Source organism: Fukomys damarensis, unplaced genomic scaffold (genome assembly GCF_012274545.1).
Source record: "Fukomys damarensis isolate Sample0158 unplaced genomic scaffold, DMR_v1.0_HiC HiC_scaffold_39, whole genome shotgun sequence".
NCBI classification, from domain to species: Eukaryota; Metazoa; Chordata; class Mammalia; order Rodentia; family Bathyergidae; genus Fukomys; species Fukomys damarensis.
This window is the reverse complement of record NW_022900951.1, coordinates 62,184,020-62,211,954: the sequence shown is the minus strand read 5'-3', so window position 1 is coordinate 62,211,954 and position 27,935 is coordinate 62,184,020. Positions and strand designations below refer to the sequence as shown.

The 27,935-nt window shown below is 35.8% G+C and overlaps 1 protein-coding gene across 1 annotated transcript; it reads right to left on the bottom strand.

Moving 5' to 3' along the window:
• Positions 1-330: 330 nt before the first annotated feature.
• LOC104874320 (putative P2Y purinoceptor 10) lies at positions 331-27,730 on the bottom strand. The gene is made up of 2 exons (XM_010641325.2): positions 27,697-27,730; positions 331-1,699 (listed from the first exon to the last, which is right to left on the bottom strand). Exon 2 carries the CDS (start codon positions 1,684-1,686, stop codon positions 664-666), a length of 1,023 nt encoding a protein of 340 aa, XP_010639627.1. The 5' UTR covers positions 1,687-1,699; positions 27,697-27,730; the 3' UTR covers positions 331-663.
• Positions 27,731-27,935: the final 205 nt, after the last annotated feature.

Genomic DNA, 27,935 nt, shown 5'->3' with positions numbered 1-27,935 from the left:
CTAAAAAAGTAATATCCCAGAATACAATAGACCTTCAATAAATTTTCAAGGAATGGATAAATTTACATAACCTTACTCCAGTAACAAGGTTAGAGTCTGGAAACATATACATTTTGCTTAAATCCTTCATGCCCCTTTGCCTATGACTTTATCTATTAGGCTGGATACTTTGAGAAGTGAAGATCATATGAATGAGGTCTCATTTTACCTGCTAAAAAAGACACCTTTGTTGACTGTATCTTATTAACAATATGCAATTCACTGAATAAATTTTTAATCTAAAGTAGACAATTTTTATTTGGTTAAAAATATCTGTAAAAAATTATGCTCAGGCAAGGGATGGAAAATCCAGAACAAACTTGAGTAACAATGTAATTTCTACCTTGTTCTGATCTACTCAGCAAGATCCCAGGGCTCTTAACTAATAGGATGCCTTAAATTTAAAAAAAAAAGAAATAGGTTAAATTCTATCTTACATTCTCATCCCACATTTTTCATACTCTGCCTCCAACATCCTTCTTCTTATGACCACAATTATCACCCCCAAAAAATCTATTTCTGTTCTTTCAAAGGTTCAATTAAAGAAATTATCTGGCTGATAAATCTGGCCTTTTCAAAAATCCTAAGAACATTGGGTTCATAATTAAAAAGTTATTTTATTTTTTAGTTAGCCACTGATGAACCACTCTCCTTGCTCATGAGACGAGAACGGGTCACGGAGCTGCCATGGCGAGATAGTTGGTCACGAAACTCTGAAGCCATGAAGTAATACAGAATCGGATCAAAAAGACAGCAGAGACTTGCAAGGCAAATACAAAAAGGATGGAAATACAGTGTACTTTTGACAATGGAACAACTGCTAATAATGGTTTCCTTTACCAAGGTATAAAAAAAAAAGTTAATATGATAGGGAGTGAAGCAGATAACAAAGACTGCAGCACACATGAAAACCATCCGTAGTGCTTTTTGCTTCTCATTGATTCCTTGAAAAGCCATCGGTGGTTGTCTTAAGGATATAATGGTTTTCCATGTACAACATCCAATGACGATTACGGGAATCACAAATCCGGCAAGTTCAGCAATTGTAATCATTGGGACCAAAACCACTGCATTCATTTGCTTGTAGCCAAGATCAGCAAAGCAGGAGTCACTGTTGTTGCCTAAGCCAGTGCTTCTCAGGATGGGGAATGGCAAACAGGCAGTCCCCACTATGATCCAGATGGCAGCACTGATGCCCACATCGTACTTACGCTTCCAGTTTCTGGCTCTTAGTGGCTTGAGGAGAAAGAAGCACCTCTGAAGGCTGATGCATGTCAAGAAGCAAATGCTGGCATACATATTGAGATACTTTAGGTAAAAGCACAGCAGGCAAAGGGCCCTCTGGAAAGGCCAGTGGTGGTTGATGTAGTAGTAAATCCGAAGGGGTAAGGACAGCACATGAGCAAGGTCAGCTACAGAGAGGTTGATCATGAAAATGATGGCTTTGTTTTTCTTTCCAATGAAGCAGCATAGAACCCACAAGGCTGCACTGTTGGCCAGAATACCAGGGATGAATATGAGGATGTAGGTTGTTGCATAGAGGGAGTACTGAAATTTCATATTAGTGATATTGCAGGTAGTCTCAGTATTGCTGATACCATTGCTATCCATCTTGAATATTTCAGTATATTCATCAAGGTAAGTCATTGGTTTATGATCTCTGTTCAAAGAAAACAATGAGTGAAACAGTTAAGTAGTCCTTAGTCAACAACTAGACCTCTTTTACCTAGATTTATTTTTGTACCTGGATTGAAATTGGGTCCTTGAGCTTGTAAGACAGGCAGTGGAACCACTGAGCTAAAGCCCCAGCCCAGAATAGATTGAATATTAAAATTAGAAGGGATCTACTTACAGAATAAAATGCAAAGGCTTAAGCAAAATTTATGACTGACGAGTCTCCCAGGGAATCAACTAAGGAATGGTGGAATTATCTCATAATTGCTTTCTCAGATTCTCCACATTAAGTCTTACCAGGAAGGTTTTCTTGAAATATTCAATCTATTGTTCTCACAAAGGTAGAAACAATATAACATTTGACTATATTTCTTTCTCCTCAAAATTTTCCTTATCAAAAGCACTGGTTAGAGTGAATGCTGCTCATTCACAATAGCAATAGAAGAAATTCAACCTCATCTTTTAGATACCCATGCTTCTCCTTTCTTCACCTTGCTCATTGGGTCCTGACTTCCTACAATGAAATGTCAGAATTTAGAAAATGGCCTGCCTACTTGAGCCTACATTATTTTATTATAATAGCTTCTGACTCTGAGGTTCTCCTTCAGTCCATCCCCACTGGGTTATATCTCATTCTACATTTACATGAAAAACTTCAATATATGAATTTTAAAACTGAACTAGTGCATTTCTCCCCATGTCCTCTTGAAAAAGACCAATTTCTTCCTCGAAGAGGAACCTTGTACTGGTATGATACCATGAGTATGATATATTTACCAACAATCACAGAGAACATCTCTAAAGGCACCAGCAAAGCAGGACTACCAAAATAAATTCTGAAAATAATTTAAGAGTTAATTTTTTCAATCATCAAAGTACTAATTACAGGGAGACATTTTTTGACATCTTTAGTGATGTTATATGCTTTAGTGTGGGTTTTTATTGTGTATTAGGATAGGGACAGAGTAGGGTAATTTTTAGAGCTTCTCAAGGTCTGGTCATGAAGTTGTACAAATTTCAGATTAAAATCAAAGGATAGCAATTGACTAAATCTGATTTTAATTATCTTTGCAATATTCAGACTGAGAAGGACCTTTAGAAATGATTTAATTTGGACTCTATTTAATACAGGTTAAAAAAGCAAAGCAAAGAAAGGAGTTTATCATGTCCACAAATCTCTTAAAAGAAATATCTAGGACTTCAAGTGCAAGGAAACACAGGAAAAATATGAGAAAAGGAAAAACGGAAACAAAGTCTCTGTAAGTAGGGAAGGGTGGGGGGTGAAGGGAGGGCGGCAGTATGGGGAAAAAATAAGAAACAAGATGTGTCATGTAAAGGTACAAGATTCCAATGATGAATGTAACTGTACTGTATACCTAAAAATTACCAATAAATTTAATGAAAAAAGAATCAACAAAAGAAGTTTCCACACATATTATCTAATTTAATTATTTGAAATGTTGGAAGACATAGAATTATTATTACCTTCAGAATGCAGATGAAAAAACTGAGGTACAGAGAGATGTAATAAATTGTCTTAAGTAAGAAAACTTTAAAACTGCACTGATAGGATTTAGCATAATGCAGGTATCGTGGTTGGGATCTGGAATGCCCCCTACCCGGGCCTCATACATTCAGAGGCTGGCCTCATGGGAGGTAATGGAATTATCAGAGGGGTGTGCTGATACAGCTGACCTGCCGTTAGGAGATGGGACCTGTTTAGAAGTGGGTTACTGGGGCCATGACCTAGAAGGGTATATCTCCCTCTCTGGCTCTTCCTTTTTCTCTCTCTGCTTCCTGGTTGCTATGATGTGAGCAGCTTTCCTCTATCCAAGCCCATACACCATGCCAGTTTCTGTGTTTAAGGCTGCTGAAATGAGCCAAAATAAATGTGTCCACCTTTAAGTTGTGGGTCTTGAATGTTTTGTCCCTATGATGAAGAAAGTGATTAAGAAAGCAAGATCATTTCTGCTCTCTCTATGCCACTAGAAATGATAAGGAAAATGACTAAGAGAAGATTTGCTAGTTTCACCATGCCACTGGCCTCTTCCTGACTAAGAGAGGCTATAGTAGAATGCAGCTAGCTTAAATGACATTCTTTTTGACATGTGAAAAACACTATATCATAGAGCTTTTCTAATTCCATTCTAAGACACTATGATCTTATGACTCTAAACTCCTATAGTTTGTCTCTCAGGACAGAAGTAAATACCTGCTCACTCATATGCATGCCAACCATCCCTCCCCAGTACCCACTTTGACTTCAGTATGGGCACTGCATCATACATCATGCATAAAAACACTGAGAGCAAAGTTACAAGTGCATTTCAATTCCAAGAACTAAAAACACTTATTCAAATCAAACTTCCACTTTTGCACTAATAAACATAGCTGTTTATTTTTGTTTCATTGGTATGAACAGTTTCACTTACTTAAGAGGTACACTTGATTGCACTTCTATATTAAATAACAGAACCTAATTGGAGAAAACCGCAAGCTAGAGTTGAATTTCACACCTCTTTTTTATTGTGACTTTATATGTCTCTGAATCTCACAGTTTAGTGTGAGCTTATTGTCTCATAGTCTGCTTTCCAAAATTTTTTCTTTCTTACAGACTGAATGAAGGTAGGTTGAGTTTTTTTAATGAAATTTTTCAGCTTGTGAGGAAGGCAGCGGAGCCACTGAGCTAAATCTCTAGCCCTGTCATTGCTTTATTTAAAATCCTTTACTAGTTCTCATTTTCTGTTAGCATTAATTCTAAACTTATCACTATGGTCTAAAGGCTTTATCTATTATGGCTTTTGGATCTTTAGACATCAGTTAATTCTCATTTGAGCTACACTGAGATATCATAGTTCCTAGCACAAGCCAAGCTTTTTGTATTACAAAGACTTCAATACCTGTTTATGTTGTTCTATCTGAATTCTCTTTCTTCAGATCTTTCTATTTCTGCCTCCTTTGTTTTTTTTGTGTTTGTTTTGTTTTGTTTTGTTTTTTGTTTTGTTTTGTTTTTTGTTTGTTTGTTTTTGGTACCAGGGATCAAACTCAGGACTTTGTGCTTGTGAGACAGGCAGCAGAACCACTGAGCTAAATCCCTGGCCATACTATCCCTTTTTAATCTCAGTTTTCAAGTAAGAGAGATATTCATCACCAACGCTATCAAGGGAATCTCACATATTACATATCCTCATGCTCTTTATTCTTTTACTTCATTTCATGAACATTTGTAGTTCAGATGTTGTTTACTTGTCTATTGGCTATTTCACTTGCAGTGGTAACTTCATGAAAATCATAAAAATGTGTTTGTTGATCAGTATATAACCAAGACCCAACCTATAATTAATTAACCATTCAAAGAATATTAGTAAAATTGGACTGAGTTGAATATATAACACAAAGCTATTAATCAAAATCTGGATAGAAGCGTTAGGCAAAATAATATATGCCTTTACATAGCAGCTAATAAATTTCTGCTACTTGCTGTTTCCCTAAAATGCTGTCTTCAGTTTAGGTGATTAGCATCGATACTCCCTGCACCTATCTTTCCTATTTAAAGAACTTGTGTTGTTAGTTTTAAATATGTCTACTTGACTGGCTTGTAAGCCACTGAGGAACTTAAATAGATACCCCTTTGAGTGTATCTGGGTGGGTCATGGAGGCATGACCTTGGGTATTAAATCTGGTCGCTAACTTTCCTCCCTGGCACTGCTCCTCGACTCTGCTTTTTGTCCATCATGTGGTGAACATCTTTCTTCTGTCGTCTTTACACCATAATGGTGCTGTCTCAGAAAGAGAGCTATGGACTGAATCCCCTAACATGAGCCAAACTCAGCCTAATCCATTTTAAGTTGTGGCTCTTAGGTGTTGTATATCAGCAAGTAAGTGAAAAATACAGAAAATTGGTTCCAGAATTCTGTACTGTGACTGAATCTGACCACATGGTTTAGAAGCCTTTGGAACTGATTTGTGAGATTATTTGGAAAGGTCTGGAGATGCAGTTTGAAGCAACTTTGGAATGCTGTAAGTAGAGCCTCATGAATATTCTGGATAGAGCTGTGAAGACCAGAATGTGGAGAATAAAGATGAGGCTGTCTTGGTTTCATTTGGGAACAGGGACTTCATTGGCAGTTGTGCGTTCTATTGTGGCAGAAATCCCATCACTCAATTAGTATAAATTTGCAATAAATTAGCCAATTAATACAAATTCCACAAGCTCTGTATTAACCCTGCCAAACTCTCCAAACTCTAAGGAGCATGTATCGTTTGTTGGAAACATTTTTTTAATCAACTTCCAACATCTAGCTATTAAAATATTCTTGTAAGAATAATTTTGGGCTGGGGATTTAGCTCAATGGTGCCACCGCCTGCCTCGCAAGTGCAAGGTTCCAAGTTCAATCCCCTGTACCCCAAAAAATCATTTTGGTCTGTCTTCTACTCTGAGTAAGTACTTCAAAAATAATGATACACAGAGTATGAAATGTCGTTATTATCTTAGTATTTTCTAATGAAATTTTGTTTTATTTTTCATAAAAAATCTCTACCACCAGAAATAATGCTGAAGTGAGTAGCATACATGACAAATGAGAACTGAAATGAGAACTGAAATGAGTAGCATACATGGCAAAAATAACTTCATGTTAGCCGAGCATCATCCCTTTGAGCTAAGTAGAACAATAATATCACTACTATAGTTTTTGCAGATAAGGAGATATAGGAAAGAAATACATTTCCAATTCAAGGATAAAGGGTCAGATTATGGTAGACATAGGATCAGAACCCAAATGTGTAGACTTCTTTCTCAATGTGCTTCTCACCATGTTGTACTACTTCTATCAAATTATATGAAATAGAGCACTGCAAGCAAGAGAAGATGGTTCATGTATCAAGCTAGGCACCTGTAGAGACAAGATTGGAGACAAAATTATAAGTTGTCTCTCTTCAAGAAATGTTTCCATAATCATACTAACCTACCCTAATTGTTATCAATATCATTAATTTGGGGCTGAAGACTTGGTGATTCCTCTAACAAACTGAAATTCTGCTAAGTGTGAATCTTATATGTGAATTGTTGAGGATGGTAGATGGGGAAGTTCCAGATAATAATAATACCTAGTTATTGCACTCAAGAAGTTTACATTTCCCTGAAGAGCTAAACCTAAGAGTACTAAACTAAATATGGTAGATTTTTTAAATGTGGCATGAAAGAGCTAACAGAGCTAAAAACATGTTATTTTGGAAGCAATTCACATAAGAGGAAGACTGAAAGTGCATCTCCAATCATGTCAATGTTCAATGAGCAGTTTTAGAGATGTATAGGATGTATACAAAGAAAGTATGGAAGAGAGATTTGGGGATGGGTTGACAACATGTAAAAATGCCAATGTACAAAAATAAAAATAAACTAATAAAGTGGAATAGTAAGTATTCTATCTGAGCTGGTGAACAGGGTAAGAGGTAAAGTAGAATGGAAGATGAGATTAGGGAGAAGCAGTGACAAAGAAAATAGGTTATAAAGCTAGAGGGACCAGCACATAGAAGCTTGTGAATGCACTGTATAGGGAATCACAAATGATTCTGAGAAAAGATATACTAATGCCTTACTTAAATTTTAGCATTAACACACTGACAACATGAAACATGGATAAGAAAGATGCAACACAGGAAGTCCAAATCATTTGTCCGTAAATAAAGTGATCAGCAGTAAAGGTTTGCCAAACTTTGAGGGTTTACTTGGGCATAGACTTTTCAGAGCAGAAATCATGACTGTCCACAGCAACAACAAAGCTGATAGTTCTACTGCTGCAGGGGTCTAAATGATAAAGAATAAGCTCTGAAATTGGTATGACAAGAATATTAGAGTCTACAGCAGAAATCAGATATGGAACTAACCAGTTTTCAAGACTATGCTAAGAGTCAAAGATAATTATATTACATAAGAAATGCTATGAAGAATTCCAGGAAGGTGAGATTCAGGAAAGTTGCCAAGATCTGCTCTACCTCGGGCCTGCCAGGGCCCAATCAGTGGGACTTGGTAGCCATGCCCTCCCCTGAGGGTACCGCCATTGCTGCTCCAGGGCCAGGAAGGTGATATTCGGGAAAGCCACCAACATCTCTTCACCCTCCAGCCTGCCGGGGCCCAGTCTGAGGGACCGGGTAGCTGTGCCCTTCACTGAGGGTGCCACCATCCCAGGAGTGTAGCCTTGCCAGCACCCATGAACACACCCCCGTCAGACCTTCTGATTGTGCCAGTCCTTGGACCCACTCTACAGAGGCATATCTGGTTATAAAGGGTAATTTTCTGAGCTCCCAACTTTGAACATCTTTAAAGAAAGGGCAAGGAAAACCTGTAGTAGAACTGTCTGAAATTCAACCCTGCAGGAGGTCAGAGAGCTCAATTTGGACCTTGCAGCCTGAGGTCAGTCTGCATCACAGGGGTCTGCCATCAGCTAGCTGAATAGGGGATTTGGTTCTGCACATGGCTGCACATGTTTTGTATTATGACAGCAGAGATATAGACTGAAAGACACCCTTCAAAGTCATTTTTTTTTCTTTTCCTCATTCCACTCTAAAAATTCTTTTTTCTCTCCTATTTCACCAACTCAGTCTCTTGCTCCACCATATTGTCCCTCATCTCCCTTTCTGTTGCCACTCCTGCCATGACTCAGATTTCTTCTTTTATCATTTTTTCTTTTTTCTTAAAATTTTTGTTCTATCATTGTGCCTCACTAAAGGGTCAGTAGTTTCAAGGGAAAGTGAGCCACTATTGCTGTTAAGGGGATATATTCTGGTCCTTATACTTGCACTATGTATATCACTTTTAAATTTGACAGTTTCCTAAAGATCGTGTGGTGATTCTATGTCCTCTGCCTTCTCGTCAAAGCTTCTGTAGTTCTTTTATTTTTTACAACTCTTGTCCTAACTCTGTCTAGGCCCCCATCCTGAATGGTAAATATGCTATGTTGAGGAGTTTGTTCCCTGCAGACATGTTTTGGGCTGCTTCTTGATTTTAATTTAATTCACATGGTTTAAAGGTAATAGATTTATGACTACCACAAGTGGTCAATTTGCAAGTTATGCTTTATCCTATTGTGTTGCTGATTGTATTGATTGGGATAAAGGATAGTGATTGATTTAACAAGTTGTTTTCTCTGATATTGTGAAAATGAGAATGTCTATGAGTCATTACAGACTCAAAAGCTAAAAGTACAACCCGACAGCAAAAATAAAAATGAGAAAACACTTAAGCAAGGCACAAAGACAGATTTCCAGTACACCAATGGCAAACAGTAGGGCAAAGGAGGATGAAAAGTCTGATAGTGAACCACCAGGACACTCTGAACTCACAGCACAGGAAGTAACAAAAAAGATCAATCAGGCTCTAGAAAAATTCAAAAAAGATGAGAACCAAGACCTGTCATGTGAAGGTACAGGATCCCAGTAATGAATGTAACTGCATTGCAGACCTAGATTGCACCAATAAACTCAATAAGAAATAAAAAGAAAAAAAATAATTTCCCAGATAATCATAGAGATAGTGAGCAAAATGAAAGTCATGATTCGAGACTCCAGAACAGAAATTGACAAAAAAAAAAAAAAAGCTCAGGACCATGATAGAAGCCATGAAGGCCCAGCATAAGCAAGAAATGGAAACAATGAATGCCCAACGTAGGAAAGAAATGGAATCCATGAAACAGATTCAAACAGATATCCAGGAGATTAAAAATGTTACTGAAAGTGTTCACAACAGAATAAAAGAATGCGAAGATAGAACCTCAGATATAGAAGATAGGATCACAGTCAGTAACTGTGAAAAGAGAGGTCTCTTAAAAACCGTAAGGGATCTCCACATTGATTTCCATAGTGGTTGCACCAGTCTGCACTCCCACCAACATTGGAGAAGGGTTCCTTTCTCCTCACAACCCTGCCAACATTTGTTATTGTGTGATTTCTTCATAGCAGCCATTCTTTGTGGGGTGAGGTGTAATCTCAGTGTTGTTTTCATCTGCATCTCTTGAATGATCAGTGATGTGGAAGATTTTTTCATATATTTACTTGTTGCTTTTACTTCCTTGTCTGAGAAATGTCTGTTCATTTCAGATGCCCATTTTTGAATCGGGTCTTTATATTTGGAGATACCTCAAAGAGCTTGGACTGGAGGTTCCATTTGACCCAGCCATCCCTCTGCTGGGTATCTTTCCATAAAATCTAAAAGAATCATATCACAGAGAAGTATGAGCACCCATGTTTATAACGGCAGTTTGTAATAGCTAAAACTTGGAAACAGCCCATCTGCCCATCACTTGGAAACTGGATAAAGAAGATGTGGTTTTTCTATGAAATGGAATATTACTCAGCCATAAAGAATGAGAAAATAGATTCATTCGTAGGAAAATGGACACATATTGAGGATATACTCCTAAGTGAAATAAATAAGGCACACATGTGTAAATACCAAATAGTCTCTCTGGTGTGAAAAATCTGAAATAATACAGAAGATCCTAATAAGATTACTGATATTTAGAAATGGGAAGAAAGGAGCTAAAGGTGTAAGGAAGGTGAGACAGGTAGGGGAAGGGTAATAAGGGAAAAGAAAAAAATGTGAGATAATTAAAAGATGGAAATAAAGTGTTTGCAGATGGGGAGGGGAGAAGGGGGTGAAGGGAGGTCAGGGACAAGGGCAAAAAATGAGAACCAAGACATGTCATGTAGAGGTGCAAATTCCCAACAATGAATGTAACTGTACTGTATCCCTAAAATGCACCAATAAACTCAATTAAAGCTGAAAAAAAAACAGTAAGGGATCATGAGAAATCAATCCACCAACTCCTAGATGATGCAAAGAAGAATAACATGAGACTGATAGGAATCCATGAAGTAGCAGGAAAAAATTCAAATGATTTATAAAAGCTGTTCAAATAATTAATGACAGAAAACTTCCCAAACAGGGGGGTAGAATTTGACTTGCAGATAAGTGAGGCATAATAGACTCCAACTAGCTATGATCAAAAAAAATCTACACCTACACATATGATAGTCAAGATCTCAGAAACCCAACATAAGACCAAAATACTACAAGCAGTAAGAGAAAAGAAACAAATCACATGCAGAGGAAAGCCCCTCAGAATCACAGCAGACTTTTCAACACCAACCCTCAGGTCAGAAAGCCTGGAGTGAGGTATTTCAAGTACTAAAAGAAAACAATCTCTACCCTAGACTGATGTATCCTAAAAAACTCTCTTTGAAAGTGGATGGGGAAATAAGATACTTCCATGACAAAGAACACCTGAGAAACTTCATGAATACTAAAACAACACTACAAAGAATTTTAACAATATCCTAGAAAAAGACAATGAAGATCACAACACCATGAGGCCCAACAGACCAAATCAAATAGGAAAGGCAAGAAACTAAAAGGAGAGGGGGGGAAAAGTAAAAAGGGTCAACAAAAGGCCAATAACATGACAATAATAAGTCAGTACATATCAGTTATAACCATCAATGTCAATGGCCTCAACTCACCAATCAATAGAAATAGACTGGCAGAATGGATTAAGAAGCAAAATCCAACAATATGTTGTATACAAGAAACACACCAGGGCCGGAGATTTAGCTCAGCAGTTCTTTGGCATGCCTTGCAAGCACAAGGACCAGAGGTCATTCACTGGTACAAAAAAAAAAAAAGTAAGAAAAGAAACACACCTAGTGCAAAAAGAAGCTTATAGACTGAAAGTGAAAGTGTGGAAAACAATTCTCCATGTGACAGGAGCTCAGAAAAAAGCAGGGGTAGCAACATATTCACAGACAACTTAATTTCAAACCAAAACTGATTAAGAGAGAGAAACAAGGCCACTACATCATTGTAAGAGAACAAATCAAGAGAAAGAGATGACAATCATAAACATATATGCACCAAATATAAATGCCCCCAGCTATATAAAACAAATTTTAAAAAACATGAAAAACCAAATAGCACTAATACAGATGTACTGAGGGATCTAAATACCCCACTATCACAAATAGTCAGATCATCTAGGCAAAAGATCAACAACACAATACTAGAACTGAACCAAGCTTTTGAACACATGGACTTCATAGATGTCTATAGAGTGTTTCACTGCACAAAATCAGAATACACATTCTTTTCATCTACACATAGGTCATTTTCTAAGATAGAACACATACTAGCTCACAGAACAGGTTTTAATAAATGCAAAAGAATAGAAGATTTCCCCTGTATATTATCAGATCTACTGCAATCAAGCTGGACATCAATAGCATAAGAAACTGTAAGAACTTCACAAACACATGGAAATTGAACAACACTCTCTTGAAAAATAAATGGATCACAGAGGAAATTAAAGAAGTAATCAGACAGTTTTTACAAATAAATGAAAAAGCCAATAAAACATACAGGAATCTATGAAACACAGTGAAAGCAGTTCTAAGTTGCAAATTCATAGCACTGAATGTCTACACTAGGAAAAAAGAGCGAGCTCAAATAAACAACCTAATGATTTATCTTGGACTCCTAGAAAAACAAGTGCAAGAAAATCCCAAAGCTCGAACAAGAGAGGAAATTATAAAGATAAGAGCAGAAATCAATACAATGGAAACTAAGAAAATGATACATAAATAAATGAATCTAAGAGTTGGTTTTTTGAAAGAATAAACAAAACTGATAAACCCTTAGCTAACCTTATCAGAAAAAGGAAAGAAAAGGCTCAGATCCATGCAATCAGGAATGAAAAAGGTGAAGTCACAACAGATCCAACAGAAATCCAGAGGATAGTCAATACCAAATTTGAGAAACTGCACTCTATAATAATGGAAAACACAAAAGAAATGGGCAGATTTCTAGATACTTATGAATTACCAAAGTTGAACAAAGAAGACAGAAACATTTGAAACACCCTAATTACAATCAGTGAAATTGAAAATGTAATTAAAAATTTACCAACAAATAAAAGCCCAGGTCCTGATGGATTCACTGCTGAATTTTACAAGACATTTAGAGAAGAACTATGGCCATTATTCTTCAAACTTTTCAAGGAAATTGAAAGGGAAACAATACTTCCAAATTCATTCCTGGAAGCAAGTATCACTTTGATTCCCAAACCAGGGAAAGATGAAACTAAAAAATAGAACTACAGGCTAATCTTCTTAATGAATATAGATGAAAAAAAATCCTTAATAAGATACTACCAAACAGCATACAGAGGATCATCAAAAGGATCATACATCCCCACCAAGTTAGATTTATTTCAGGAATGCAAGGATGGTTCAACATACGTAAGTCAATAAATGTAATACACTTAACAGAACCAAGGACAAAAACCACATAATCCTATCAATAGATGAAGAAAAAGCATTTGACAAAATTCAACACCCACTCATGACAAAAACCAAATGTAAAACGTTGGAATAGATGGTCTATATCTCAACTTAATAAAGGCTGTCTATGAAAAACCAACAGCCAACATCACATTAAATGGCCAAAAATTGAAAACCTTCATGTTAAAGTCAGGAACAAGACAAGGATGCCCACTTTCACCACTCCTCTTTGATAAAATTCTGGAAACATTACCCATAGCATTTAGACAAGAGAAAGAAATTAAAGCAATAAAGATAGGAAAGGAAAAAGTTAGTGTGACTATTTGCTTAAAAATATGATACTCTACATTGAAGACACAAAAAACTCTGCCAAAAGCCTTCTAGACTTAATTGACACTTTCAGCAGAGTAGCCAGATACAAGGTCAACACTCAAAAATCAATAGCCTTCTTTAACACAAATAACAAAGTCACTGAGAGATTAGGGAAAAAATTCCTCTCAAAATAGCATAAAAAAAATGAAGTATCTAGGAATCAATCTAACAAAAGAAGCAAAAGACCTCTGCACTGAAAACTACAGCACTCTGAAAAAAGAGATTGAAGAGGATATAAGAAAATGGAAAGAAATCCCCTGCTCCTGGGTAGGAAGAATCAACATAATGAAAATGGGCCTACTACCAAAACTGCAATACAGATTCAATACCAATTGAAATTCCAACACTGTATTTAACAGAACTAGAAAAAAGAATCCAAAAATTCATTTGGAACCTAAGAGACCTAGAATAGCAAAAGCCATCCTAGGCAACAGACACATGACAGTGGGTATAACAATTCCTAATTTGAAACTATACTACAATTACTGTGATAAAAACAGCATGGTACTGGCAAAGAAACAGACCTGAGGATCAGTGGAACAGATTGGAAGACACAAAAACAACTCCAGATGTACTCAGCTATCTCACCTTTGACAAAGGAGCTGACTGTCCCCACTGGAAGAAAGATGGCCTCTTTAATAAATGGTGTTGGAAAAACTGGATCTCAACCTGCCAAAGATTAAAACTAGACCCTTATCTTTCACCATGCAATAAATAAAAATCCAAGAGGATTAAAGATCTAAATATTAAAACAGAAACACCAAACTTGCTGGAAGATAAGTTAGGCAGATCTCTTGAAGACACCGGGATAGGAAAAGACTTTATGATGAACATATCCTCAGTAGCGTGGCAACTAGCAGAAAGAATCAACAACTGGGATCTCTTCTTATTAAAAAGCTTCTGCACTGCAAAAGAAAGCATCAACAGAACTAAGAGACAACCTACAATGTGGGAAAAAAATTTAACCAGCTGCTCCTCAGACAAAGGACTATTATCTAGAATATATAAAGAACTCAAAACAATCAGCCCCCTTCAAATATAAAGACCCAATTCAAAAATGGGCATCTGAAATGAACAGACATTTCTCAGACAAAGAAGTAAATGCAGCAAGTAAATATATGAAAAAATGTTCCACATCACTGGTCATTCGAGAGATGCAGATGAAAACAACACTGAGATTCCACCTCACCCCACAAAGAATGGCTGCTATCAAGAAATGGCACAATAACAAATGTTGGCAGTGTTGTGGGGAGAAAGGAACCCTTCTCTGGTGCAACCACTATGGAAATCAATATGGAGATACCTCAAACAGCTGGAGCTAGAGTTTCCATTTGACCCAGGCATCCCTCTGCTTTGTATCTTACCAAAAGATTTAAAAGAATCATAGCACAGTAATATATGTACACCTATATTTATAGCAGCACAGTTTGTAATAGCTAAAACTTTGAAACAGTCCATTTGCCCTTCAGTTGGAAACTGGATAAGGATGATGTGGGTTTTCTATAAAATGGTATACTATTCAGCCATAAAGAATGAGAAATTAGACTCATTCACAGGAAAATTGATACATTTGAGGATATACTCCTACGTGAAATAAATAAGTCACACATGTTTAAATACCGAATAGTTTCTCTGGTGTGAAAAACTATAATAGTACATAAGATCCTAATGAGATAATTGACAATGTGAAATAGGAAGAAAAAGGCTAAAGGTGTAGGGAATGTGGGAAGGGTAGGGGAAAGGCAATAAGGGAAAAGAAATACATATGAGAAAATGAAAAAATGGAAATAACGTGTTTATAAATGGGGAAGTGAGGAGGGGGTGAAGGGAGGGCAAAGAGAAGGGGAAAAAATGAGAACCAAGAACTGTTATGTAAAGGTACAAGATCCCAATTATGAATGTAACTGTACTGTATACCTAAAATGTACCAATATACTCAGAGAAAAAAATTAAAAATAAAAAAAAACATGTTATGAAATAAAACACTGCTTTGCATATGTCTAAACAATTTCCTTATACAGCATCTACCAGCATTCACCTCTCCTAACAATTTGAATGATTTTACCTCTTCTTTATTCCAGTACTTTGCAATTTTTTACTCTGCCAAGTTTCATTAATTCCTAACTCTTCAAATAGTTTTCTCTCTAAAATAAAGGTGGAACTCCATTTCAAATCGAAGCACACTAATTTGCTCCATATTCTCCTGGAGACTTCAAATGTCCTTATATATTGACTTCTTTTAGCATATTTCTTCATCTTTCTTTGACACCTATCCAGGCTACATTAAATACTTCATCATATACTCTCACATAAGAACTATACCCGTCAGGTTCTGTATTTTTCTACTGCATAAGCATGGCAAATCCCTAATCCAAGTTCAAGTCCACAATCCATTTCCTTTCTTTCTGTCCAAATGCTTATACAGCCATAGGAAAAATAACAAGATATATTTGCAATCATAGTAAATATGAACAATCTCTAGTCTAAGGATTTTGCTCTAGTCTCTTTTCCCATGTATCATGTTAGTATTTTCTATTATCATAGTGGCTATTCAGCACCTTCACAACTCTACCTAAAGTAAACTTCCACTTTTCTCAAGTTCTTCCATCTCACACATTTCCCAGCAGATAGGTTTATTCCTCTTCTCACAGAGAAGTTGAAGTTATTGAGAAGCAATTCAATTTCATCCATTGGCCTCTCTCAACACATATTTAATCTTTACTGTACCTCGTAGCACAGCCAAATGCATATTTCTATTCCTCTTATCTACCTCAAGATCTTGTTACAATAGTTATTCCCTTTCACTTCCAGATCACCACTCTCTTTCTTTCTCAACTAGAGCTTTGTCACCATCAAATGTCATACAATCCCAAAATATTTATTTTTGTTCTATGCACGTTGTTCTTGCTCTTTGTTGCCTTTATTCTGTACTTAAAAAACTTCTCAGAATAGTTGTTCAACCAGTTATTTGCCTCGTGTTATATTTCTTCTTCAAAGCATTTGTAAGAGGTATACAAGGCATATTAAAAAAAATGTGGTGAGTTTGCTTCTGTGTCATCTACTACAGTTGTTTATGATGTGTGACTTACAACTAGAGAAGATGTTTAAATTTTACTATTTTTTACAGTAGAAGACCCATTGTTCTTAACCTCCTCAAAATACTTCTTCTGGCTTCAAACACACTTGTCCAATCATTCTTACCACTTTTTCAAGCAGTTCTGAAAATTGTCTTTTATGAGTTGTGCTGTTATGGCTTCTTTGATATCCTGAATAGATTTAAAATATTTACCTTTCATGGATTTTTTATTTTGGGAAGAGCCAGAAGTTACACAATGCCAGTAAGGTGAATGAGGACACCCATGACATTTTTACCAGCAAGCACTTCCATTGGATGACACTTGGTAGCACAATTTACCAATGGTCAATCAGGAAAATAAATTACTAGTTTGACTACAGCTCATGAAGACACTCACAAAAGAGAGATTACAGCAGAGAAATAAAAAATTCAGCCACAAGCTATGAACTAATATTGACTTTAAAATGTACCTCTAAGAATTTTCCTAATGAGGAGTTTGGCATAGATTTAAGACTAAAACTCATCAAATTCATTTTTCCTGGATCCTATATTGTATGTCCATATTTTATGCCAACACAATGTCATGTCTCAACTCCAAGTGAGTTGCATTTTCCTTTGGCAATCCTAGTATTACTCCCTTCATTTTTAAACTTCTACTGGATTTATAGGATGAACTGTGAGAAAGTAATCTCTCTGAAGGAACATTCCATACCTCAGACTTATATATCACTCACTTTGCTTAGCAGAGGGTTAGGTATGCATTAAGGGCATGGCTCATAAGCACTCATTTATAAAGGTAAGAATGTGGAATCTAAGTACACAGTTAACAGAACCTTGTGTAATTTTACTTCTCAAACTTCTCCCATGAGCTACTCTTTCAGGCAACAGCCATAATTTTTCTCTCCCTACTCTGTAGAAAAATTGGCAAAGAAAAGGATACTGACATTGGAATCTGTCTTATTTACTTTTCTCATTGTAGAGGCAAAATACATGATACACAAAGTTAGAGGAAAGGTTTATTTTAACTCACAAATTATAGAGGTTTCAGGCCATAATCAGTTGGCTCCAAGGCAGTGTGGCAAGGCAGAGGGGCATTACAGAAGAGAAATGCCCACAGCAAGCATGCAAGCAAAGGAACCAACAAGCATGTCAAAAGAACCTTAGCATATTCTTTCTGCATCTTTTATATTCTATTTAGGCTATTGGGCTTAGGGTGAGCGCCAAACCAATTAATGGACTGATTTAGTAATTACTTATCCTTAATCCCAATATCACACCCTCTAGATCCAGCCACCTCTGAAAAATCCCCACTTATGACTGCATGAGGCTTTGGAAGGGATATCTAGACATAAGCCATAACAGAGTCTCTGAAATGTGCACACCTAAGAGGTTCAAGACCTGCAGATGTAACTTTCAATTTCCAAAAGAAATCCCATATTTACAAGAGTTTTAAAGCCTTGATCACTTTCTTTTGCGGAGTTAACTAAATTTTATGTCTGAACAAAAATTTATCAGGTCTTTAAATATTATTCATTGGAGCTAAATCCAAGACAGTATGAGATACCTACAAAATCTATCCAAAGGCATCTGTTCTTTTCAACCAACTAACTTAATGCAATGGTTTCACAAAAATACATTTTATGTATGTTTATATTATTCTGGGATAGAATTCATATCAAAATTTTAGATCTGAATGAAATACTAAATTCAAGAAGTTTATATATGTATTATATGTGTCAAAAGTGAGTTAAATTAATTTGAAATCTCTACTCTTCACAGTAATCAGAGTTAGTGACTTGATTATCATTATACCTTTTACAGATTAGAAAACAGAAAAAAATATTCACAGAAGTAATCGCAGAAAATTTTCCAAGCAGTGTAGAAGAATTTGTCAAACAGATCAGGGAGGCAAATAGGACTCCAACTACCCAGGAATATATATACACCTAGGTATATAGTAGTCATTATTCCAGAAACCAAACAGAAAACAAAATTGTATAAGCAGTTAGAGAAAAGAAACAAATCATATACAAAGGAAAGCCCATCAGAATCAGAGTAGACATTTTAAACAAACCCCCAAGTCAGGAAAAGCCTAGAGTAAAGTATTGGAAGCCCTAAAAGAAAAAATTCTCCAGATTGATGTACCCTACACAACTATCTTTCAAAATCAATGGTGAAATAAGATGCTTTCATGAAAAACAACACCCGAGGAACTTCATGAAAATAAAACCTGCACTCAAAAAAATTTTAAACAATATTCTATGGAAAAAAATGAAGGTCACAACATCACAAAGCCCAACAGAATAAATACATCAGGCAAGACACGAAATTAAATGCAATGAGGGAGAAACCAACAATAAAAAAGTTATAAGGATAAGTCAATACATATAAGTTATAACCATCAATGTTAATGGTCTCAATTTACCAGTCAAAAGAAACAGACTCGCAAAAAAGGTCAAGAAGCAAGATCCAACGATATGCTGCATATGAGAAACACACTTAATTATAAAAGAAACTCAGACTAAAAGTTAAAGGGTGGAGAAGGGTAGGGGAAAGCTAATAAGAGAAAAAAATATGATAAAATGAAAAATGGAAATGAAGTGTTTGTAAAGGGGGAGGGGAGGAGGGGTGAAGGGAAGGCAGGGACAAGGGGAAAAAAATGAGAACCAAGACCTGTCATGTAAAGGTACAAGATCTCAATGATGAATGTAATTGTACTGTATACCTAAAATGTACCAATAAACTCAATGAGGGTAAAAAAGAAAGTTAAAGGATGCTAAACAATACCCCATGTGATAGGAACCCCCGCAAAAAACAGAAGTAGCTATCCTCTTTGCAGATCAAATGGATTTCAAACCAACTCTGATTAAGAGGGACAAAGGAGCTAAAGGTGTAGGGAAGGTGGGATGGGTAGGGGAAGGGTAATAAGGGAAAAGAAAATAATGTGAGATAATGAAAAGATGAAAATAAAGTGTTTGTAGATGGGGAGGGGAGGAGGGGGTGAAGGGAGGGCAGGGGTAAGGGGAAAAAATGAGAATCAAGACTTGTCATGTAGAGGTACAAGGTCCCAACAATGAATAAACTCAATTAGCTGAAAAAAAAAGAGGGACAAAGGACACTACATGCTTACAAAGGGAAAAATCCTAGGGGAAGAGATTACAGTCATAAATACATATGCACCAAATACTACTGAACCCAACTATATAAAACAAATACCAACAGGCATAAAAAAATCAAATAAGCACCAATACAATAGTAGCAGTGACTTAAATATCCCACTGTCACAAGTAGATAGATCAATTAGAAAAAAATACTAGAACTCAATCAAATTCTTGAACAAATGAACTTAACAGAAGTTTATAGAGTGTTCCACCCTAGACAATCAGAATACATATGCTTTTCAGCTGCGCACAGGTTGTTCTCCAAAATAGACCACACACTTGCTAATAGAACATATTTAAATGAGTGCAAAGGAATTGATGGAATCCCCCTGAATATTATCAGACCATAATTGATGAAATTGGAGAACAATAGCAAAAGAAACTGCAAGAATTTCATAAACACATGAAAATTGAGCAACACAATTCTGAATAAGCAATGGGTCACAGAGGAAATTAAAGAATAAATTAGACAGTTTTTACAATTAAATGGCAATGTGAATACAACATATTGGAATCTATGGGGCAAAATGAAGGCAATCTTATCAGGGAAATTCATAGCACTGAATATTCATATTGGGAAAACAAAGTGAGCTCAATTAAACAACCTAATGCTGAACCTCGAACTTCTAGAAAAAGAAGAGCAGTACAAACCTAAAGTCATGCAAAGGAGGAAATTTAAAAGATCAGAGCAGAAATCAATGCAATGGATATTAAGAGAATGATACAAATAATCAATGGAGAACAGAGTTGGTTCTTTAAAAGAATAAACAAAATTGACAAATCCTTAGCCAACCTAATCAAATAAAGAAAAAAAAAGGCCCAAATCCATGCAATTAGGAATAAAAAGGGTGAAATTACAATGGACCCAGCATAAAACCCAGAACATCATCAATACCTACTTTAAGAACCTACAATCCAATAAGATGGAAAACACAGAAGAAATAGACAGATTCCTATACACATATGAATTAACAAAGTTAAACAAAAAATACCTAAAAATTCTAAACAGCACAATAGTAATAAACAAAATTAAAAATATAATTAAAAACTTATGAGTGATGAAAAACCTCTGGTTCTGATGGCTTCACTACTGAATTCTAAAGACATTTAGAGAAGAACTATTGCCACTAGTATTTAAACTCTTCAATGAAATTAAAAGGGAGGCAATGATCCCAAAGTCATTCCTAGGAACAAGCATTACCTGATACCAAAAGCAGAGAAATACCTAACTGAAAAAGAAAGATACAGGACAACATTCCTAATGAACATAGATGCAAAAATCCTCGAGAAGTTAATGGCAAACAAAAGGCAGAAGATCGTCAAGAAGATCATACACCTCGACCAAGTGGGATTCATCTCGGTAATGCAGGCATAGTTCAACATATGCAAGTCAATAAATATAATACACTATATTAAATAGCCAAGGAAAAAAACATATGATCTTTTAATACACGCAGAAAAATTTTTCAACAAAATCCAACATTCATGATAAAAACTCTACAAATAATTGGAATAGACAGTCTTTATCTCAAACTAATAAAAACCATCTATAAAAAAATCAGCACTCAACATCATACTGAATGGTCAAAAAGGAAATCCTTCATGCTAAAATCAGGAACAAGATAAGGTTGTTCACTATCACCACTCCTGTTCAATACAGCTCTGGAAACATTAGCCAGAGCAATTAGACAAGAGTAAAAATTGAAAGGAATAAAGACAGGAAATTACAAAGTTAAGTTGTCATTATTTGCAGATAACATAATACTATTAATAAGACCCCAAGAACTCCACCAAAAGTCTTCTAGACTTAATAATCAAATTCAGTAGAGTAGCTGCATACAAGGTTAACACACAAAAATCAATAGCCTTCCTGTACATGAACAAGAGACTGAGAAAGGAACTGAGAAACAATTCTTTTCACAATAGCATTCAAAAAAATGAAATACCTAGGAATCCACCTAACAAAAGAAATTAAAGAGCTCTACTCTGAAAACAAAGCACTCTAAAAGAGAGATCAAAAAGGATATCAGAAAATGGAAATACATCCCTTTCTCCTGGTTAGGAAGAAACAACATAGTGAAAATGGCCATATTTTTAAAACTAGTATATATATTCAATGCAATCCAAATTGAAATTACAAAAGCATACTTCACAGACATGGAGAAAACAGCCCAAAAATTCACTTGGAACCAGAAGATACCTAGAATATCTAAAGCAATTCTAGACAACACAAACAAGGCAGAGGATAGCACAATCCCCAATTTGAAACTATTCTTCAAAGCTACTGTGATTAATTGAATTAAAAAAAAAAAAAAAAAAAAAAACAGCATGGTACTGGCAGAGAAACAGACCCGAGAACCAGTGCAACAGGTTAGAAGATGAAGAAACAACTCCAGACACACTCAGCCTCCTCATCTTCAACACAGGAGCCAAACACCCTCACTGAAGAAAAGATAGTCTCTTTAATAAATGGTGCTGGGAAACAATGGGATTTCACCTTGCAAAGACTAAAACTAGACCTATATGTCTCACCATGAATTAAACTTAAATCACAATGGAACAAAGCTCTAAATATTAAGACAGAAACATTAAACTGCTGGAAGAGAGGTTAGGTAAACCTCTTGAAGACAATGGTGTAGAAAAAGATTCATAAACAAAATCACAGTTGCACGTGCACTAACACCAAAAAAAATCAACAACTGGGATCTCATCTTATTGACAAGTTTTCCCACATTATAAGAAATGACCAGCAGAGTGAAGACACAACCCATAGTGTCAGAAAAAAAAAAACTTTACCAGCTGTTGCTCAGACAAAGGTCTGTTATCTAGAATATATAAAGAACTCGAAAAAAATCAAATTTCCCAAATTTAAAGACCTAATTCAAAAATGGGCAACTGGAAATGAACAGACACTCCTCAGACAAAGAAGTAGAAATAGAAAAAAACATAAGAAAAATGTTCAATTTCACTGGTCATTCAAGAGATGCAAATTCAAACAATACTGGGATTCTGCTTCATCCTGGAAAGAATGGCTGCTACCAAGAATTAAACAATAACAAAATGATTGTGGGGTTGTAAGGAAAATGGAACCCTTCTCCCCTGTGGGTGCAAGTGTAGACTGGTGCAACCACTGTGGAAATCAATATGGAGATACCTCAGAAATCTAAGATTAGAGATCCCATTTGACTCAGCTATTGTCCTACTGGATATTTTCCCAAAAGAATTTTTAAAATCATACCAGAGTGATATATGTGCACCTATGTTTATAGTAGCACAGTTTGTAATGGCTTCATCTTGTAAAGAGACCAATTACCCATCAACTTGTGACTGGATAAAGAAGACATGTTTTTTTATATATATAAAAGGGTCCTACTCAGCCATAAAGAATGAGAAACTACAGACATTTATAGTCTAAATGTATTGAACTTGACGCAATACTATTAAGTGAAATAAATAGGACACACAAGTGTAAATACTGAATAATTTCTCTTGTGTGAGAAACCAAAAATGTAAATAAGGATCAACATGTATAATATATAATGTGAAATAGGTGGAAAATGTCCAAAGGGGAAGGGAAAGTTGGAGGTGTAGGGAAAGGAATAAATGAGAAAAGGAGTAAACAGAAACAGAAACTTTGTAAGTAGGGAGGGGTTGGAGAGAAGGCAAGGTAACAGGGGAGAAATAAGAACCAGGATAAATTATGCAAAGCTACAATTTTCCAATGTTGAATGCCATCATACTGTATACCTACACTGTACCAATAAAGTTAATAAATTAAATGATCTTTACCTCCCTTTCAGTTCTAACTTGGCATGACTTTATGAGCACTGCCCTCACAACTTCTATCCTCAAATAATACCACCAGCATTTCCAACACCACCCCTAATTCAACCATTCCATCTTATATATTGATTTATATTAGTAAATGAGTGTAAATACTTATCTATGTACAGTAACTGCCATTAATAAAATTATAAATAATCATTGAAGATATCTTTCCAATTTAATAGATGAGGAAACTAGTCTCAAAAATTATCTCATTTACTTTAGGCTGGTGAGGTCTAAGTGGCTGCCAGGAGGGTGGAATTTAGTTTCTGGGGTTGAGGTGCATATTATTTCTCTTGTAGAGTATCAACTCTACAAATCTTCACCCTCCTGATCCTCCTCTTCTTTTCACTCTCATCTTTAAATCACCAGCACTGTTAAGTAAACATGTTTATCAACTTTGTTTCTCCTCTTTTCTTTGACAATAGGGTCAGCCTGTGGGCTTGTCATCTTGTATAAGAATGATAAATTAAATAGAGAAAATAGGTTGTTTGGGAGGATTTTTCCATGTTCAAGGAGACAATATATGTGTGTCATTTGAAAAAATTTATTTTGCTTTATATGACTATCCCACATGAATTAAACAAGCTAGTCTGAGCTTCATGACCACGTTACTCATTCTGTCACTTAAACCAGAGCCAAGAAGTAGTGGCTAGAATTGGAAACTGTTATTTTCTGAAGTAATTCAAATCCATTTCATATAACTTTGCTTGACATCAGAAACAGAGATTTGAATATATTTTGAAAGACTAGACATTTTCTCTGTTAATTAGAAGAAATAAAAATTATATTTATCCCTGAAATAAATTAAAGCAATTAGACTACTCACAATATAACATCTTAAAGTTTTAAGTTTGAATTGCCATGCAGGGCTTTTATGGATTTTTAATCATTTAGAAAGAAGGCCTAATTAGATATCATGATTGCAGTTGGGAAAACATTTTATAGATAGAATCATCTCCTTTGGTCAGACTTAGGATCATGTCATGACTCACATGACTCATTTATTGGTTCTTTAGCTTGAAACAATTCTTTTAATATCTCTGGGCATTGTTTTTCCCACTTGGAAAAGTAGGACTTTATAATTGATATATAGGTAATTGTAAATGTACAATAGAAAATGTATGGGAAAGTAATGCTTTTCATTTCTGGTGTATAATAAATCATTAAATAAATGTGAGTTCATTTCCAATTTATTTGTATACAGTCATCTCTAGGGATTTAGTTGGATCCTATACTTTTCTAAGTTTAGAGTACCCTCAAAGAAACAGTTGTTAGGCATGGCTATGTCTAGGACAGTCATTCTTACAGTGAGTGTATGGAAAACATTTTTTATTTGAAAAAATATTAATTATTATAGTAAACATATTTGGGAAACAAAATTACTTCTTCTATAATATGAACAGCTAGAAGTATAAATCCATAAAATCTCCTTGGCTATTAGGCACAACACTACTTGGAAAATTTCAATTTCATGGGTAGATTTTTCTATAAGTCCAGGCTCTTATTCCTAGGACATCAAATCCACAATGATCTTGTAGTGAAATTTTTGTGTTTATTAAAGGGAGTGATGGCTTTAAAAGATTTGAAATGTGGAATGAAAATAATTTTCATTGTGAAAGTCAGATTTTAGAACCATTTCTCATGTTTGCTTTTTGTATTTTATCATATATTTATCATCTTTTAAAAATAATTGCCTGTGATCCAAAAGTTGAAGCTATTATGATCAGATTACCTGAAAGGAACGTATGAGGATTAGGGAAGATTACTTGGTTCCCTTGATAATATAAACTACTTTTCTAGAAGGTTCATTCTAGTTATATTTCCTTAACATGGACCCATTATTTATTAATCCATGACCTATCTCTTCTCAGGTATCTAACAGCTTATAATAAAATCATTTCACTACTAGGACCATCTTTTCTAAGCCCTCCTCCATTATTATAGATGAGATTATTGAGACCATATTAAAGAAGCAATTTTTCCAAGGCTACACAAAATGTCATTGGCACAATGGGTTATAATCTAGACTTCTTGACAGCTTGTATGTTCATGTATGTACTTCATTACTCTCCCTGCAATCCATGTGAATTAATGAGACATGCATTTCCCTATAAAATATCTTGATCTAGAGTATAAGTAAACCTTTCGGCCAAAAGTAAGTATAAGTAAGTAAAGGTATGTGTAAGTAAACCTTTTGACCTCTGCTCACTCACCTCAAACACAACTAGTCATAAAGCACCACCAAAAACCACCTAGAAATGTGTTCATTCATTTGGACTCATGCACTACCCCATTGAGAGGGTTTGTGAAGAATCGAATATGAGCTCAGTGACTTTCTCAGCTGGACCCCACAAAATTGAAGTGACCACAGAAGGACCTATGTTTGACCTGAATCGTGTCAAAAACAATCATTCTAAATACATGACTGGTTTCTCAGTGTAACTCAAAATATTCATGTATACCTGAATATTACCTACTTTATCTGTGCCTAATTTTACTGTATTTAATTGCTTAGATAAACTCCCTAATTAACAGAAATGGCAGTGACTCCCCACATCCATTTGAACAGCCAAAATCAAAATTTCCTCCCTTGCAAGATTCTTGAAGTTGTGAATACTCAGCTAGAGTAAAACTAAAGAGAAAAATTAAAGATTGATTATAGGAAATAGAGAGATATATCATTATGAAACAGAAAGGCAATTAAGAGATGAAGGGATGGGCCAGGGATTTAGCTCATTGGTTTGGTGGCCTGCCTTGCAAGCGCAAGGACCCAAGTTCAATCCCCGGTACAAAAAAAAAAAAAAAAAAAAAAAGAGAGAGAGAGAGATGAAGGGAGGGGGAGAGAAAGAAGGGGTAAGGAATGAAAAACAAAAGGAATTGGGATGTGTTATGCTCATGTACCACTCCAGACAAGGAATGCAAACATTACGTACTGCAAACTTGTACCAAAAAATAAAAAAGAAAGAGGAACAAGATAGGTGGAGGGAGGAGGGTGGGAAAGCAAAGGGGAAGAAAAAAGGAATTGAGCAGGGCGTGGTGGCACTTGCCTGTAATCCCAGCACTCAGGAGGCTGAGACAGAAGGATCCCTGTGAGTTCGAGACCAACCTGGGCTACACAGTGAGTTCCAGGGCAGTCTGAACTACATAGTGAGACACTGTCTCAAAAAACCAAAAACAAGCAAAAAAAAAAACACGAATTGAGATGGGTGATGTACATGTACCAACTTCCCCCAAGCAATGTATCCATGTACTCAAAAACTTTGAAAAGAGTAGAAACAAAAATCCCCTTTCCTCCTTTAAAGAGAAAGCTCAACACAGTCATTTCTTATCCTATATAAACTGACCATGGTTCCCTTGATTTTGCAGAGTCCACCCTGAAACTGGAATTTCCCTTTTCACTTTAGTCAGCTTAGCTCAGAACTGGAGAGATGCTAACACTCTTTAAGAGTAATCATCATTAAAAATATAAATGGCTCACTTTGGGGCTTTTCTATCAAGTAGGGCCAATGTTTAGACCCAAAAAATTATCTTTTAAATGTTCAAGTAACCCCTCTGGGCAGACTCTGAAATCATCTGGTATATTTTATCTTTTCCTAACCTAAAAACCATCAGGGTCCTAAATACACCACAGTATTTTCTGGAAGATACAGCCCCTTGTAGGAGAAATGTAATATGTATTATATGTATTATAAGGCATGGATACTAGTGCCAGCTTTGCTACTAGCTAGCTGGGCAATCTTAAGGGTCTTAATGATCTAAGTATCTCTGCAAGCTAAACTTACAAAATTAATGATCTTATACATGAACATCCTCATTAGTAAAGTAGATAAACTATATACAGTAGAAATTCATATCCCCTTTATTAGATTAATTAGAGCAACTCATTGCTTTCTACTTTGTGCAATCTTTCTAGCTCCCACTCTAAGAAGAGGCCTTAAAAAATAAAAAGAAAAGAAAAGAAAAGAAGAGGCCTTAGCAAAGAGTAAGATGCATCACAGACTCCATGCTCTTGGTGCACTGGTGTGGATTAATGGCAATAACCCTAATTTTAAACTACGATAAGATACAAGAGCAGTCACCTTTGCTCACGGTGTAAAATTCTGAGATGAGAAACCAGGGACCATTTCAATTTCCCAATTTCTCTATTGAATTTTATGTTCCCACCAAACCTCCCACATGGAATCACCAGCTCCCAAGGGCTAGTCTGTAACTTACCCTGAAGCCCAGATGGGGTATGCACTCTTGTTTCTTTGCAATGAGCTAGAGTAAAAAAAAAAGCCTAACTATGGGTGACACCCACACATCCTGTTGATGACTGAAAAACTGGTTGTTAAAAGAGGAAGTTGAGTACATTTGGTGTCTCACCACAGAAATCTTATTTGCCTAGACTGAAAGTAAGTCCCTTGAGCAGATGATGGTAATCAAGTTTTGCTTCTTTTTAATATTCTTGGTAC